Source organism: Miniopterus natalensis, chromosome 9, assembly GCF_054644295.1.
Source record: "Miniopterus natalensis isolate mMinNat1 chromosome 9, mMinNat1.hap1, whole genome shotgun sequence".
Taxonomy (NCBI): Eukaryota; Metazoa; Chordata; class Mammalia; order Chiroptera; family Miniopteridae; genus Miniopterus; species Miniopterus natalensis.
In genome coordinates this window covers 20,411,966-20,430,503 of record NC_142089.1, presented here as the reverse complement: position 1 = coordinate 20,430,503, position 18,538 = coordinate 20,411,966, and the positions used below count along the sequence as shown (strand labels likewise).

Genomic DNA, 18,538 nt, shown 5'->3' with positions numbered 1-18,538 from the left:
GTTCTTGGGCTTGCTGATAAAATTCTATATTCATTTCATTTAAGAATCTCATCTCATATTTAATAGGGATAGGAAGTTGAGGCAGCATGGAAAAACAGGAAAAAAAGAGCTTTTATGTCAAACACATATCCTTATTGTAATGATTATTTGTGTGTGTACTGGTCAAGATATTTAACTTTTTTTTAGTATGTTTTTGTTGGTTTCAGAGAGAGGAAGGGAGAGAGAAACATCAATTGCCTGCCTCCTGCATGCCCCCTACTGGGGACTGAGCCCATAATGGGCACGTGCCCTGACCTGGAACAGAACCAGGGAACTCCTGGTGTACGGGATGATGCTCAACCAACTGAGCCATGCTGGCTGGGCAAGATATTTAATTTTTTAAAGCTCTAGTTGCTTCAACTATTAAAAGGAAACCTGCTGTTTAATTCTCCAAATAACAGCCTCTTCCCCAGCACCTGTTTCTAGGTCATTAAGTCTCATACTTTGTAAGAGCTCTTAGACAGGATGGTGATCCAACAGTAACATCCATTGTCCCACTGACTGTAGCAGGGGTTGATATGGCTTAATTAATGGATCTATTGATGGACATGTTCCCCCAACCCATCCCCCAGAACCTCCATCCTTCCCTCACTTTCTAGGTAAGTAGCCTCATGACAGCGGGTTGAAGATATGACTATCAAATAATGAGAAAATTCTTCAAGCTGGGCTCTCCAGTAAGAAATAAAGCTCTTAATACTTTCTAGGTAGGCAAGAGGAATTTTGCATACTAAATGAAAATAGAGGTGGGAGGGGATTTTCACAATGGAATCTCTTAAACTTGCCAATCCAAACTCTTTTAATTCTTTTTGTCAAAATGTCTATTTACCACCCACAGCAGGAATCATCAAAGCGGTTTCTTTTTCTTTCTTTCTTTTTTTGTTAATCCTCACCTGAGGATATTTTTTCCACTGATTTTTTTAGAGAGAGTGGAATGGAGGGAGGAGAGACAGAGAGAAACATCAATGTGAGAGAGACACATTGATGGGTTGCCTCGCCCATGAGCCTCGACCTGGGCTAGGGATTGAGGCTGCAACCCAGGTACGTGCCCTTGACCAGAATCAAACCCATGACCCTTCAGTCCTCTGGCCAATGCTCTAACCACTGAACCAAACTGGCTAGGGCCAAAGCTGTTTCTTAAATGGATCTTAGATATGGCAATATATAGAAAAATTAAGATATAAAAAATAAGTATTTTATTAAGCGATTAGCTTAACTTACCTTTGATGAGGTACAAGAATATTATTGATCCCTCCAAGTTTAACATTTATCTTTAGGCACAGGTTTGAGAGAGTTTGAGGGGATGTTTTTATCACATTCTTGACTTGAACACACTGTGTAGCCATACCCAAAAGTGTATCTCCTACACGTTTCACCTCCGCTATGAACAAATGCAGATACCTCTAGTTAGAAAAAAGGTTGAGCTTTACTGATAATTAAGTTACCGTGTTTCTCTGCTTGAAATACATTATTGTATTGCAGGGTACCAAAAATTACACCAATACTAAAACAATGCTGTTAAAACTTAATGTATACTGCTTTGAAGATCAGCTTAAGTATTTACTGATAATTTTTCCAACTGTTTTCTTCTTTGTATAAGAAAGTTTATTTTTATCATCATGGAAAAACTATAAGCACAATAACTGAAAGACCAAAAAGAGAAAAACATCACACATAATCCCTTGTTAGCAATTTACTGTACTCTCTTCCAGTAATTTTCTCATTTATATGACTTTAATGCAGTTATAATCCTGGTATACTTATAGCTTTCAATCCCATTCTCCAACCTTTAATTTAAAAATACAGAGGTACTACAGTGTAAATAAGAAAAGGCGCAGTTCATTTCCTCTTCTCTGCCATTATAACTACCATAAAAAGTTCCATGTACTTAATTTCTTATACATAAAATACATGGAAAGCATTTTAAAATAAAAATTGAGAACATACTACACATTATACTTTGCAACTTGTTGTTTTCACTTAATATAGTGTTCTGAATCTCAATATATAGATTGCAGTTACCTCATTTTTAAATGCCATAAGGTATCTAACCAGTCATACACTGATATATTTTTAGCTTGTTCCAGTTCTTATTATTTCAAACAATTCTATGAATAATATCCTTGTGTATTTATTTTTGTTTGGTTATGTAACTATAGCCTCAGAATAAATTCCTACAAGTAGAACTGAGGGGCCAAAGGTATATATATATTTAACATTTTAAAACATACTGACAAATTGCCCTCCTTAAAGACTTATTCATTCATTCAACAAATATTTAATGTGTACCCAATCCATGCTAGTACTGTGCAAACCTCTGGATATATAATAGTGAGTCAACAGGGACACTGTTCCTATCCTCATAAAACTTACAGTACAGTCAGAGAAACAGGCATTAATTAAATAACAACTCAAATTTAACATTACAACTGTGAAAGCAAAATGAAAGTGAGAGAATTGGACCTTGTCAAGGAGGTCAGGCAAAGCTTCCCTAAGGGACGTCTGAGCTAAAATTCACAGGAACGTACAATTGCTTGGTGAAGGGTGGAAAGTGAGAGGCAATACAAGTAGAGGAACGAGGGTAAGCAAAGAGTTTCTGGGGGGAAAAAGAGCATAAAGTGTGATGAATCTTGAAAAGGTACGAAGTCATGGATTTGATTAGTTATGAATGTATGCTGTAAACTTTAGGGCAACCACTAAGATTTTTAAAATATATGTTCTTATTAATTTTAGAGAGATAGTAAGGGAGAAGGAGAGAGAGGGAGAGGGAAAGAGAGAGAAAGAGAGAGAGAAACATCGATTGGTTGCCTCCCTCACTCGCTCTAACTGGGATAGAACGGGCAACCATTTGGTGAATGTGACGAAGCTACAACCAATTGAGCCACACTGGCCAGGGCCTCAATGGCATTTTTTTCCCCCTTTCCTTTTTTATGTTTTTATTGATTTCAGAGAGAGAAAGGGGGAGAGAGAGAAACATCAATGATGAGAGAGAATCATTGATCGGCTGCCTCGTGCAAGCCCCCCACTGTGGATTGAGCCCACAACCCTGGCATGTGCCCTGACCGGGAGTCGAACCAGGATCTGGTTCATATGTCAATACTCAACCACTGAGCCACATCGGCCGGGTGCCTCAATGGCATTTTTAATAACAATTCTTCCCTTAACCATTGTTTTGTAATGCCTACTTTACCGAAATTCTTTTCACAGGGTCTTTTCGTAGACCATTTAGTTTGCTCTACTGATTTGTCTTTTTAAAGTAACAATACATAGTTTTAAATACTGTAAGTTATAAAATGTTTTAATTTTTGAAAGTTTTAGGATATGTTTTGGCATCACTCTTAAAGGAATATCATCTGCTTGAGGGAAAAAAGCAATCTTAAGATATCCTTACCATACACTGGCGTCTTCCCTGGCAGGATGACGATGATGAGCTGAAGCCCAGAATAGGTGTTCTTGAGATGCCGGAACATGGGCTCCACGCTGTCTGCCCCCTGTGCATATTTGCAGAAGCAAGGCTGGCCCTGGATGGGCATTCCTGCATCTTTAGAAATCTTACGCAGCTGGTCCGTGAAACCCCTAGAAGGAGCAATCACTAAAAATAAAACATCTGCCTAATCATTAATACCTACAAAGTAGTAATAGAAAGTTTGGGAAGGGAATGGAGAATGAAGCAAAGATTAGTGTGCTCCATAAAGGAAGAGATCACCAGACTACTGACGTTTAGGACAACATGGGTCAGTAATCTATTTTTGCAAACTAACACTACTATACAGTTGTGTGGCATTTTGTAGTTTACAAAGGGAATTAGTAATAGAGTGTGCTGGTTAAGAGCTCAGCTTTAGAGTCAGCATGAGAGGTTCTAATCCTAGTTCTGTTACTTACTAGCTATGAAATTTTAGGCAGATTTTTTCAGTTTCTTCCATTGGTAAAATTATTACTTCCAGGACAAGGTTGGTGTGCAGATTAAATGAGATAATACACGAAAAGCACTTAGCATTTTGCCCAAGACATGGTAAGACCTTGATAAATTTAAGTTACTGTACATTTTCTAATTTGAACAAGATTCATAGGAAAGTGGTAGGTCAGGTATTGTTCTCATTTTATTTATTTATTATTATTATTAAAAAAAATATATATATTAATTTCAGAGAGAGGAAGGGACAGGGGGAAAGAAAGAGAGACAAAACATCAATGATGAGTCATTGACTGGCTGCCTCCCGCACACCCCCTACTGGGGATTGAGCCCGAAACCCCGGCTTGTGCCTTGACTGGGAATTGAACTGGCATCTCCTGGATCATAGGTTGATGCTTAACCGCTGAGCCACACAGGCCAAACTATTTTCATTTTGTAGATCAGGAAACAGTGTCAGAGACATTAAGTATTTGGTCAAGGTCAAATGGTTAGATAAATGGCAGAGTCAGAACTCTGACCTACTCCAGAATTTTCTTCCACAATATTAACCTTTTCAGAAAAGATTAAAAAGAAATAAAACCAACATTTAAGAACAAATTAAGCAGATCTCCTCCACCTGGCATCAATGGGGATAAAAAGGGAACATCTGTAATACTTTCAACGATAAAGATAAATTAAAAAAAGAAACAAACAAACAAACAAATGAGGCAGGCAGCACTTTCATGGATTTTTATCCACACTGAAAAAAAACAAAAACTAGTAATTTCATATCTAAACAAAATTCTCCATTCTTAGAATAAATGAATAATGATGCTGAGGTTTAACAATAACTTTTCTTGTTTTTAAAACAAAAAAGGTCCTAAGTCAAGGATCTGAGTTATCTTTGATCAAAAACATGCTGATTCCCTTAGGACAGAGATAAAATTTGTAGGAATTCCCTTCTTCTTTTTCTTATTAATTCAAGGAAGTGTAAAGGTGAATATTTTCAGTCAGCCTAAACAAGGGCCATACACCCAATGATTATGAGACTTCTATCAAGCCATGAATAACATATGTAAAATGAAAATAATAACTCTAAGCTTGAAAAACAACTGGAGGATTTTACTTTGATCTCTGGAGGTCAAGTAAGATAATCGTAGCATTGTAGCTAAACTGTCCTTAGGACATTTTATTTGAAAGCAAGGGGATAAAAACTGTAGAGAAAAAATAGTGAGTCTTAAAACATACATTTAGATGTTTGGAGCTAATAAAAAGTAGTGAACAGAATTAAATAGAAAAATTTTTTATTTCTCAAATAAGGAAACAAAGTAAATTCTGAATTGACCTGGGTAAATTGGACTCTAAATCACTCAAGAACTATTTGTTATGGGCACACTTTATAGGATTTATTAGTGGAGATTTAAATTAGACGATAATTATTTTCTTAAAAAAATTAGGTACTAGAAGGGAGATAAATTTAAACAAATAATTTCAATACAATTATGTTTTACATAGAAAGTGACAAGTACAAATAGAGAGAATATTAATAAATTAGTGTGTTTAGAGTTAAGATCGATTACTTCCAGCATCACAAAGCACAAAAGATTGAGCAGTATTTATTTATTTTTTCTTTTTTTATCCTCACTCAAGGATATGTTTTTTAAAAAAAGTGACTTTAGAAAGAGGAAGTGGGGGGAGATTGAACCTGCAGCCTAAGTATGTGCATTGACCAGGAATCAAACCCGAAACCTTCTGGTATAAGGGACAATGCTTCAACCAACTGAGCCACCCAGCCAGGGCAGATTAAATAGTATTTAGATGAGTAGAGATATTAAAGAGTGGCATAAGTGGAAATGAAAAAAATGCCAGGGAGATATAGGGAATAGAGTGCTTCAGTTTTCTATCCAAAATATGTGAAAATGAAATGACTTAAGAGGCAGGTGAATGATTTTATATGTCATAGTGATTTTTAAAAAAAAGTTTTTATTGATTTTTAGAGAGAGAAGAAGAGAGAGATAGAAACATCAATGAGAGAGAAACATTGATCAGTTGCCTCCTGCACGCCTCCTACTTGGGATAGGGCCTACAACCCTGGCATGTGCCCTGACTGGGAATTGAACTGGCAATCTCTTGGTGCATGGGATGATGCTTAACCAAGTGAGCCACATGGACGGGCATCATACTGATTTTTAATGTTATTCTTTGTCAAAGAGAAGCCTAAAAGTTTTGGAGTGGAGGTAGTCACTAGAAGAGTCAGTACTCATTCACGACAACATAGCTCCTCAAAAAAGAGTGACAGGGGATGCCTGGCTGATGTGGCCCAGTGGTTGAGCATCAACCGATGCACTGAGAGGTCACCGGTTCGATTCCCAGTCAGGGCACATGCCCTGGTTCTGGGCTAGATCCCCAGTAGGGGGCGTGTGGAAGGCAGCCAATCAATGTTGATGTTTCTCTCTTCTATGTTTCTATCTCTTTCCCTCTCCCTTCCTCTCTCTGAAATCAATAAAAACATATTAAAAAAAAAAAAAAGTGACAGCAGAAGCCCCTGAGACTGCCAAAGGTCCAAAGACCTGAGAGTCCCAAAGGAGAAGAGAGGAGAAGAGAAGAAGCCAACATGATAAAAAGGAACCAGGAAGGCAAGAATGGAGAGAGTGTCAAAAGATAATCAATTGTATTTAATGCTGCACAAATTTTGAGAAAAATAATGGCTGAGAAGAGACCATTAGATTTGATAAACACAAAGATACTAGAGATCTTTCAGAAACTAGTTTCAGCAGAGCACTAAGATTTCAAGGAAGGAGAGAGAATGGAAGCCTTGGAAGCCTGAGAGAATAAGTTGGGTAAATTGAAAACTGAAGATTTTTTTGTTTGTTTCAAATTTAAACAGAAGATTGTTGAGCACTTCCATGTTGAGGGGAGAAATCTGGGGAAGAGGTAAAATGATGGAGATGGAGCAAAACTTTGTAAGGTAAGGAAGTGGAAATGAGGAGTTAAACCACTCTTTCAAGGAGCTCAAATGAGAAATAAGAATCTTATTTAATCCTCACCCAGCAGATAGGCACTATGATCTCTATTCTAAAAAGGCGAAACTGGAGTATGAGATTAAAAAATTATCCATGGTAATAAAGCTAGGAAGGGGCAAAGTGGGATTTAAACCTATTTGCCACCAGAAGTCACTGATGCACCTGTCATACCACCTAAGCTAGGCTACTAGAATGCCTAGGAGAGTGACTCAGCAATTCTACTATGACCACCAAACTCAGGGATCTTCATAAAAATACTAAGAAGAAACATTTCTAAAGGCTCAGTGATTAAGTACACTTTATATCGAGACAACATTGGTTAGAACATTAGCTGAAAAATTTAAAACTGAAATGCAAAATTTAAACACAAAAAGGTTCCAAAGCCAAACTAATGACAAGACTTACTTGAGTATTTCTTCTCTACACTGCCTCTGTGTGGCAAAACAAGCTATAGCCCACATTTTGATTTCAACTCCTGTGTGGAACTGTTTCCCTCGCATGTCCCATACTCCATGGCTTGGTGTGGCTACTGTCCGATTCTATAGAAAAAGGAGAAAGACAAATATGGTAAAAAGAACAAACACTTAACAGAGTTTATTTCAACAATCTGATATAGATGTGTGTGTGTGTGTATGATATTCTACATGAAATAGGTTATTCTAAATCAATATTATTTATATTTTTATTATAAACTCAAGCAAAGACACCTTGAAACAAAAAAATATTGTTCAAACAATAAAACATTTTCTAAATTCCAGACTTAGCTAGGAATGCCCTTTTCTCCATACATACAAACTGTATATTTATAATTAAAAAACTATCAAGAGGTTTTACCCGTCCTCCATACTGGAGCATAGGTGCTGGAAGTACACGTCCGGTTACATGGGCCATTTCATCCCGAACTTTAAATTGGAACTCCTGAACAAATGGATCTGTTTCATAATTTGCACTTCTTACCTAAACAACAGAAAGTCAGTAGTTACTTTAAAAATGCCGCCAAATCTCCTGCTTTACTTATTAGAATTCTCTGGTTTTTTTCCTTCACTGTGTCAACGATGTTTTACAGTTAAGTCTAGTTAATGGTACCCTAAACTACAGAGCAGAGACTCTTAACCCAGGGACCACAGATCACGAATGAATCGCAGGAAGTCTGTGAACCTCCTGGCAATTTGTAGAAAATTTAAATGTATTAAGTTGAATAACAAGAAATTTCAACTATTTACGTCCCATGAAAATGGTAATTTTATATGATTAAACCTAACATATTTTGGGAGTGTGGTCTAGAGACTGCAAGAGAAAGAAATACTTAACCTAAAAAAGGTTAAGAACCTCTTATTAGAGGATCCAGATATATACTATTAAAATTACGTAGTTTAATAGTAAAATTGGTAATTTACAATTTATATAACATTTAGTTCAATATTTTCAGATAAAAAGTGCCATGTTCTAAAATTTACTTAATGGGATACACTTGAGACAGATGATAAAGCCAGTATGAAATACAGATTATAATTTTTACATAACATATCCATACATACAGTCTGTTGTAATTCAGTATAGACTTGGATCTCAGAGTGTAATTCACGTTTATAGCATGCTATATAGTAATTGCATTTCAAAACATATTTACTTGGTTTCAGGGTAAAGGTCAAAGTTACTAACAGAAGGCAATGCTCCAGTATTTGTGTAACAATCCATTAAAAATACGATATAATCTAAAATGTAAAAAGAATCTCCCCACAGTGTTTTCTTAATTAGGCACTGATGCACCTTTTCTTCAAGCTTAAATGCTATTCATTTCTGGTGTGTCTTAGTGTACCTCCATAGTAAGATTATAAAGAATGACAACAATTTCTATTTATCAAGACTTGCTACATGATGTGCTAGGTGCCAAATGTTTTATAATTTTCACACTAGTCTTATAACTACAAAAGTAGGTCTTTAATAATCTTTATTTTACAGAGGCTAAAACTAACGCTTAGTAAAGTGAAATGACTGGCCTAATACCACACAATCAAGTGACACAGAATCTGAAACCATGTATGTTCTGATACAAGATTTCCTACTCTCAATCACTGCACTAACCTTTCAGATGCTATAATTATAATAATACAATAACAGTAAGTGGAGAAGCTAGAGTTTGAAACCAGAGCTGTTATTCCAAAGCCAGTAATTTTTAACTACTGTGCAATACTGTCTCCCTGAACAGAAAAGCTGTAATAAATAAGCTGGTAGTTACTGAGGTTTTATAGAGATAGTGAGAGGTCCTAGTTTCTTAAAGGCTTTAAAATCTTGTCATAGTAGCCCAGCCAGTGTGGCTCTGTTGGCTGAGCACCGTCCCATGCACCAAGAGGTTGCTGGCTCGATCCCCAGTAGGGGGCGTGCAGGAGGCAGCTGATCAATGTTTCTCTCTCACATTGATGTTTCGATTTCTCCCTCTCCCTCTCTTTCTCTCTAAAATTAATAAAAACATATAAAAAAATTTTAAAGGAGACGATTCCCCAAGATTTAAAAATAAATAAATAAGCCCTAGCCAGTTTTGCTCAGTGGTTGAGAGTGTTGGCTTACAGACTGAATGGTCCTGGGTTCAATTCCAGCCAAGGGCATGTGCCTCGGTTGCAGGCTCCATCCCCAGCCCTGTTCCTGGAATGTGCAGAGGTAACCAATCTATAGGTCTCTCTCACATCAATGTTTATGGATGTTTCTCTTTCTCTCTCTCTCTCCCCTCCCCTTCCTTTCCACACTCTCTGTAAAGCAGTGGAAAAAATATCCTCGGGTTAGGATTTAAAATAAACAAATAAATAAAATCTTGTCATAGTAGATCAGAGAAAAATCCACGAGCATCACCCTGCATTTTCCTAATTAAATATCATGTGACAGCTTTCATCCACTCCTTATAAAACTATAAGGAAAAAAATGAGCCAGTTCTATAACCTTTTTTCAACAATCTTTAAGATTGCTTTTGAAAGTGTTTTTGTTTTAGGTAATATTCATATTTCCAGACTATCTTCTTGTCAGCTGGGCAATTTAAATGACATTAAAGAATGTAAGATCCATGTGCCTTTTATTTTTCATTTTGCCTTATTGTGTCAGTTTTATAAAGTGGTATTGATAACCCTTCCTTACCATTTAGAACAATGAGAGAGCTTAGAAACCCTACACAGTTAGAGCCATATTATTTCTTTATTCATTCTATAGTTGCTGGTCTGATACCGGGGGCTAAGCTATCCTACACTGAGTGTTAAACCTCTCACTATCGCTAGTCATGATACCTTTACTTTTCTTCCTTCTCCCTCTTTTAGGTGGGAACATTAAACTGAAACATCAGTTCTGAGAAACTGTGTTCTGTATCTAAATAGAGTTTGAGATTAAATTAGAAGGTACTAACCCTTCTCACAGAACCCACTAAGGTTTACCTCAGAACACCACTAGATTACTTCCATGATCCCTTGTAATTCTGACAGTTCATAAAATAGTAATAAGGTATAAACTGGTAAGGACATGGTTTTCTAGTAGCTCACCCTAATATATTTTAAATTTCCATTTCCATTTCTAGGGTTAAGTACTAACCAATCTGCTAATTTCGTCTTGTCTATCTGGTGCAGATCTTGCTGTTGCTTTGATCATAGTGGAAGTCTGATTGTCCGTTAGCTTCTTGATACATCGTTGCCCTGCCACAATATTACAGACCTACAAATAAAAAAAAGTTTTGTATTTGATGTATCTTTTATTTAACTCTCAGTGCCAATTACATATGAAATTCTATTTTTAAATCTACTTCAGTAAACTGTTTCTTTTTAATATCATATTAAGTAAAAAAGTAGTACACAATACTGCTTTATAGTATGAAAATAGTTAGGTAAAATGTTCACTTGAATACAAAGGCTGAAAAGCAGTGTACCAAATTGCTAACAGGGTTACATTTAGTGTTAGGACTGTGGATAAATTTTTTCCATATTATTGAAAATTTAGAATAAAACTTAAAAACAAATCTCCAAAATAAATGTGAGGGTATACAGGTATAGGTCACAAAAGCCCACAACAGAATGATGAGTAAGCAGATAGTAATAAGCAGCCTAAACACATTACTTCTAGTGGCAGATAGGTATGTTTTTGCTCCTGCCCCACTTGCAGACAGGGAAGGTGTGGGTACTTCAGCTGAAGAGTATACTTTTCTCTGAAATACTGTGCTACTGTTCTCTCCACAGTTTGGCCATTTTCTAACTGTAAAGGAAAGCTGGAAAAAAAAAAAAGTACACATTAACAACTCTTATCTCATTATGAGCCAGCAAAACTCCCAATCCACTAACTAGAGCAAGCCGCCTCACATCATCTCTGCTGACAAACACCAGCTTTTCTTACGTTTGATGACTGGCAGGCCTTCTTGTTACATTACAAACACGGTATTTCCGTCTCATTGTTCCACAATGAGTCACTTCAACCTTCAGACCTGTTCCCAACAAGAAAAACAAGGTTACAGAACTATCAAATGTAAAATATTTACAGCTATCAAGCCTGTTCATTACTATAAAAACTCAAATTCTAAACAGAAGATCTGTGATATAGGCAATGTGATATTAACAAAGGATTTTATATATAACACTGCATATTATGGTTACAATCACAAATAGACCTAACTCCAAACATTTTCTCTATCATGTCAAGCTCTACACATTTAAAAATATTATGATAAAATTTGCAAAACCTGTAGATAAGGGATAAAGTTCTCTATTCATAAAAAACCTTGTTTATAACAAATTCTGGTATTTATGCTTGGAGAGGGAAGGAGAACTTACTCCCAGCATAAATAAAGAAGAGTTGCAATAATTCTCAAAATATTCTATAACCTTCAAAGTATGTGGTATTTGAATAGCCCAGTCATCACATACTGAGTGAAGATCAGAATTTCATAAAGCTCAAGAAGGAAGTCCTTCAGAGCTTTTAAAGCAGGTAGGAAAAAAAAAAATCCTGGCCCCTTTTACATAAGTGGAGCGACAATTTTGTTGAAGTACAATATAGTGACACAGCTTTTACTACTATTAGAAATCAAATGCCCCAAAATAATTCCTAGATCAGGTGATCCCTACTTTCTTATGGAATCACTGATTCCTTTCAGAATCTGATGAAAGCCATAAACTCAGGAAAATTCACATAATTGAACATATGATTTTATATGTTCCTGGATTCTTGTAGCCCATCTGTGGACCCTAGAGGTTTGAGAATCCCAGGCCTGCTTTATAAAGTGAAGCAATGGACTTTTAAATTATTGGCTGAAATTCTTAAGGATGAATTTTCTTAAGTAGCACTGTCCAATAGTTTTCTGAGATGATAGAATATTCTATATCTGTGCTAATACAGTAATCAATAGCAATATGTATTACTGAGTACATAAAATGTAGCTAGTGTGACTGAGAAACTGAAAATTTAATTTTAACTAGTTTAAATTTAAAGAGCTACATGTGGCTAGTGCCTACCATATTGGCCAATGGTTTTGGAGCTACCTAGAGGAGTTAAACAAATACAGTGGTTACTGCTTACAGATAAGCAACTCTACTTCTATGGCCTATACTCCAAAGGTGGAAAATCTAAAAATGGGTAGGTAGATGGAGGACAACTTTTAGTTCCCTGGTAGTCTTTATCGTTACTTTTGTATTATTTCTCTTTTATATCTGTGATTCCTATAATGCAGTGGTTCTTAACCAGAGGTAATTTTGTCCTATAGGAAACATTTGGTAATGTTTAGAGACTTAAAAAAAAAATAAAAAAATCTTATTTTTCAAGTACAGTTTATAGTCAATATTATTTTGTTTTAGTTTCAGGTGTGCAGCATAGTGTTTAGACAACTGTATACTTTACAAAGTGACCCCCCTCCTGATATTTCAAGTACCCACCTGGTACCATACATAGTTACTACAATATTATTAACTATATTCCCTATGCTGTACTTCACAGACATTTTTGACTATCACAACTGGAGGGTGCTATGGCATCTAGTGGTTGCTAGATTTAGGGATATTTAGATCCAGGGATGCTTCTAAATATCCTACAATGCACAGGGAAGCACTAACTCCCACCCTCCACAATAATAATTATCCAGCCCAAATATCAACAGTGCCAAGGTTGAGAAACCCTGCTGTACTATAACTTATTTGCTTATCTAATTACTAACTACAGAACCAAACATAAAGTTCATGCATAGTAGTATTTTCTTCTGATATATCAGCAAAAATTAAGATGTTAAATGAACACAGTGTCGCTGTACTGGATTGGTATGGGTTTTTCTTGAGTATTCTAATTGAATCAGTGAGAAATAGTTTTTTTAATAAATACCTTTATCAAACTAAAATTTCACATCAATTAAAGCATTTACTATGCCTCTATGTTATTAAGAAGACTAGAAAATAAAATATTATCAAGGGAAGGCCTTAAAAGAAGGAAACACCAACAATTTGAAGTATGTAAGATGTAAAAATACTATCTTTAGAGGAAAAACACAATAGAAAATTTAGAACAAATTTCTATTATCTTACACCACTTAGCAATTTGGTTTCAAGTCTTCCACTTGAATTAAAAAATTTATTAATAATCCTATAGCATTTCATTATAGCATACTTTGTATCATTATTTAAGTTTTCATCAAATTCCTCATGCCAGCTAAAAATTAAACCCAAATATATATCACAGAACACTTAGCTTTGATTTTTTTGAGTTACTGTGGTAGGATTACTCGATGTACTTTAAAGAACCTTCTTAAAAAAAAAAGGCTCCTTCTTGACTTTGGAGAAAAAAATCATTAGTTTGTTAATTAGATCCAACTTAGATTTTTCTACCTCAAATCTAGGGCCATAGGTTCCTAAGGATTAGACCCAAATCCAGGGGTTAGAAAAAAGTTGAAATTTAAAAAAATGGACTACATAATTCTCTGCCCAGCCCTCCCCCACCCCCAAACCCTCCATCCAACACACCAAAAAAAATGGTTTTAATAAATCAAATATTTAACCTATAAACTTGGTTTTACCTTCACTATAACATCAACTTTATAATGCTTTCTAGTCATTTTTTCAGTCATTTCTTTAGACCCCTGAGCAGTTGAAGTTAAGATCGAGTCCATGCTCTTCGGGCAGCAGCTGAATCCTTGTTCTGTACATCTTGTATTTTCTGTGATAAAGTGGTGATATGAGTCGATAGCATAGTTACCGCAAAATAATCTAAGTGACTTCATGATATCAGAGGTGGTAACTAAGCAGCAACTCCACTGGAAACCATGGCATTTAGATGATCACATATTAATGGTGGGTAATGCACTACCTCCCAACAAAGCTAACTGTGCAGTTAATACAGACTATGGAAGGATAATGGTATGACTGCAATACAGTAGTATATAACATTTTCTTATTTTGGTACTTTACTTGAGATAAATGGATGCTTATTTTCAAAGCAGGAAAGATTTTCCTTGTAATGTTTTATTACAATGATTACCTCTTTCCTGGTTACTAAATGGCAAAGAATGATTGATTACTAGAGTAAACAGGATGCATTCAGCTACTACTCTGAATCAAAATTGCTCTTGAAAAATCCCTTAAATTGCTGATAAAGTCAGTGTATGTGGGTTTGCATATAAAACTGTGTATGTATTTTAAAATGTATATAGGAATGTACAGACATATAAAGAATAAGTTAAATATATATAAAATATACATTTTAGAACACTACTAAACTTATTCTTTTCCTTTTTTGGAAGGCCATGTAGAGATGAATTAAATTAGTAAAACATACATATGCAACACCACTGTACAAATTTTAGCTACTAACTAAAAGAGGCAAGATCAATGATCAACTGTATAATAGACATGAAATAACTAAGTTCCAATTCTAGAACACATGAAACAGGCAAGCCCTGTATCCATACATTTTCAAAGGAATAAAATATTCTATCATTTCAGAAAAGTAAGGAAGTCATCGTATTAGAATTTGTTCAAAGAATGATTCCAATTCTGAAGTAACAATGTTTCTGAAATAAGCTTTCTACTTTTAGCAGTATTATAGAAGCATTTCCCCATGAGATACTCTTATACATTCAGCTACGAAGGGAAAGTAATAACAAAAAATTATCTGGTATTGATATTAATTCCATTACTCAGTACTTTTTTCATCAAAACACTACCTAAGATGTTATGGTAATGAACTTAATGCAACATTTTATAATTGATCTTTATTTTACTGGTAATGTTACATGAATAAATTTTAATTAATTTTTTTTCAATAAGTTTGTCATACTCATGAATTTTATAGTTAAGTTGTTTCAAATGCTAATTAATTCACCTTTTATCTCTTTGGTGAATTTTACCCGATGAGAATCAGTCAGAGGTCTTGGCTGCTCATCAATATTATGAATGTCAAGAACTTCACACATGAACTGAATTACAGGTTGTGCTTTGTAGAAGGCAGTGGCAGAAACTAAGAAGAAAAACACAAATAGTACAAATTAATGTTCCCTTAAAAAAATTCAGAAATAATCTCAGGCTCCATGATAATGAACTAGTTATAGAGTTAACATTATCCTTTACACATACTTATAAAAATATTTCCGAAATTAAGCAGTTTCAGTTTGACCTCTGTTTGACTGAAAGACAAGCGCAAGAACAGAAAAGCTAAACACTAGTTTTATTTATTTATTTATTTAAATATATCTTTATTGATTTCAGAGAGAGGAAAGGAGAGGGAGAGAGAGAGATAGAAACATCAATGATGAGAGAGAGTCATTGATCAGCTGCAGCCTGCAACCGGGGCATGTGCCCTGACCGGGAATCGAACCCTGATCGCCTGGATCCTAGGTCGACGCTCAACCGCTGAGCCGGGCCGGGCATAAACACTAGTTTTATAATCTCTCTCTTTCCCCATCGTACTTGAATCATTCCATTCTCTACTACATGTACAGAGAAGTGTTCTGGGTATGAGACAAGGCCTGTAAAGGGACAAAGAAGGCCCAAGACCCTTAGCAAATGAGGTTATGTTTTTGGTTTTTTTTCCTTAGCTTCTCTCTCTCTTTTTCTTAATTGATTTCAGAAAGAGAGGAGGGGAGAGGGAGAAACGTCAGTGATGAGAGAGTCATGGATAGGCTGGCTGCCTCCTGCCCGTCCCCCACTGGGGATTGAGCCAGCAATCTGGGCATGTGCCCTGACCATGATCTCCTGGTTGATGGGTTGATGCCCCACCACTGAGCCACGCTGGCCGGGCCCATATTATTTCTTAAACAAAGCTTTCTATGCCACTCCACACTGTTTATCTATTCTAGTGAGAGTTTTCCCTGTCTTGTACAGATCTGAGTAGACAGCAGTGTTAAATGTTATTAGTGCTAATGCAAGCTATAGGTAGTAACAATAGTAAGGGGTATCTATCCAATGTTATCTAGCTGCAGTTGTAGTTTTCTAACAGTCAATCAGTATTTCTTAATCTTGGGTTTTAGAACTGGAAGAGTTTCACCAATAGTTAGTAGATCACCTTCACACATTTCTTAAACGCATACTTACTGATTGCTATTATGTGCTATACACTAGAGATACAATGAAAAGTAAAACCAAAACAGACAGTAAGCTACATGCTATATTATTTTTCCACTTAAAAAAAAAACCATGCCCACTGTCTGTTAAGCTAAGTGTAAACTTTTTATGTGGTTCTCCCTCTTTGGTTTAGCATTATATGCCCTCCACAAAATGTCACTCACCTGTGGAAGAATATTAAGGCTTTAACAGCAGCTATCTTAGGATATGTGTGGGTGGTGAGGCTACTATGGATGTTTTTTATTTTCTCCTTTTTATCTTTAAATCTTCATTTTTTAATAGTGAGCACATATTATGTTTTCCTTTGTTATAAATTCAAATAATACATACAAAGTGAAGACTTCCTCCAGTCTCCAAGCAATCATTGTTGGTAGGTATGTACGTATGGACATAGTGTTCTTTTAATATGCATTTACAGAGATAAAATGTACACTTTCCCCATTTGTTCCACTATGCTTCTAATCATTTTACCGTTTACCATCTTCTCTAGAAGAATGTGGGCATCTGACGTGACAATGAAATTTAGTGTGTGTGGGGGAAGGCTCTTACAGCCCTGCATTCCATTCGGTAGTTACCCAATCATCTGCCATAAGGCCAACTCAGGGGATGCTTGGCTTCTGTACGCCTCCTCCCCAGAGTCCACTCTGGACTCAACACAGTGGCTTCCCAGGAAGTAGGGGGCCTGGTAGAAGCACCGAGCCAGGCCTAAGTGGTGGCATTTGGACGCTGAACATGTTGCAGAGTTGTGGAGCAGCTCAGAAGATAAAAGGACAATTCACTTTTTAAACTGAAGACAGTGAAAAGACGAACCAAAGAAAAGTCGGTGACTGTGCTAGATGCTGCGGTTGAAAATAATCTAGATATTGATGGTTTTGGTGCATGTGAGTGAACTCTGGCTTGCTCTACCTGTCACCTCATCTCTGAAAAGCACATATATAAGAAATTAGAAGCAATTGCTGAGGAGGAGAATGACACGCTTGATCTGGCTAGGGGCTAACAGATCCTGGTTGGGCTGCCAAATCTGACAAAGTCTACGGACAAAATGACTGTTCAAGTACCTTGAGCCATGCCTGCTGCCAGAATAAATAGGAATATTTACACAAAATTTTACCCATTTTTATAATTAATATTTCTTAATGTAATTAAGTGAGCATGGATGTTTGGAGTTACTATTATGACCAGCTTTATTACTTTAATTCACCTTGTATAACTACTGAATTTTGTAGTTTGAAAGTATGCAATCTTTATTTTGGTTAAATTATAAAAGGCTAATCAAATATTAGAAAATAGTATGATATAACATTACATAATTACCTTGTTTAGCAACTTTACCAAAATGTTTTCACATAAATCCTATGCCTACCTGCCTAAAAAGGTTTAAAAAGGATTTTTATCCCTGTTAGATGTGGGTGAAGACAAAGATCTAAAATGACCTGTCTAGGGCGATATGGTGAGTTAGAAAATCTGTACTAGAACATGCATCTTGTTACGACAAATTAGGTGGTCAGACTGACACTGGAGAAATTACGAAATATCTTATCTAGAACAGTAATTAAGTGTGAATGTGTATGGAAAAAAACTATTGCTTCATGAACTGATTAACTTCAAAGACAGTTGTTATCAATAAATATTTCAAAATTTGGAAACAGAAACCTCTTACAAAAGATGGACTGAGTAAATATGAATTAGGTATAAATTTCAATGAGCAAAAATCTGTTTCTCCATCCCTTGGTTAAATCCTTAACATTTTATTAACCTACATACATATGCTTTTTATTCCTTCCCCTTTCAAAATATTTATGTTAAACATTAAAAAAAATCTATTAACAAAATATAGCACATTAATGGGTTAAAGGAAATAACCATACAATCATTCCCATAGATGACAGCCCCCAAAAAACCATCAGATAAAACTCAGCACCATAGGTAACATGATCACTGTATCAGGATTAGAAGGGAACTTTCTTAATTTGATAAAAGTTATCTACCACTAAGAATCCCAAAACACCAATCAGAAAGAAGATATA

General features: G+C 35.7%; 1 protein-coding gene across 7 annotated transcripts in view; it reads right to left on the bottom strand.

Moving 5' to 3' along the window:
• LOC107541315 (argonaute RISC catalytic component 3) overlaps nt 1–18,538 on the bottom strand; it is an 82,850-nt gene that overhangs the window by 23,302 nt on the left and 41,010 nt on the right. For all 7 annotated transcript variants that reach the window (XM_016218342.2, XM_016218350.2, XM_016218358.2 and 4 more), the window contains 8 exons: nt 15,274–15,408; nt 11,314–11,401; nt 11,041–11,188; nt 10,522–10,641; nt 7,786–7,908; nt 7,357–7,490; nt 3,428–3,612; nt 1,258–1,417 (listed from right to left, as the gene is read on the bottom strand). In XM_016218342.2, coding sequence (XP_016073828.1) covers nt 1,258–1,417; nt 3,428–3,612; nt 7,357–7,490; nt 7,786–7,908; nt 10,522–10,641; nt 11,041–11,188; nt 11,314–11,401; nt 15,274–15,408 — 1,093 coding nt within the window. The remainder of the gene's footprint in view (nt 1–1,257; nt 1,418–3,427; nt 3,613–7,356; nt 7,491–7,785; nt 7,909–10,521; nt 10,642–11,040; nt 11,189–11,313; nt 11,402–15,273; nt 15,409–18,538) is intronic.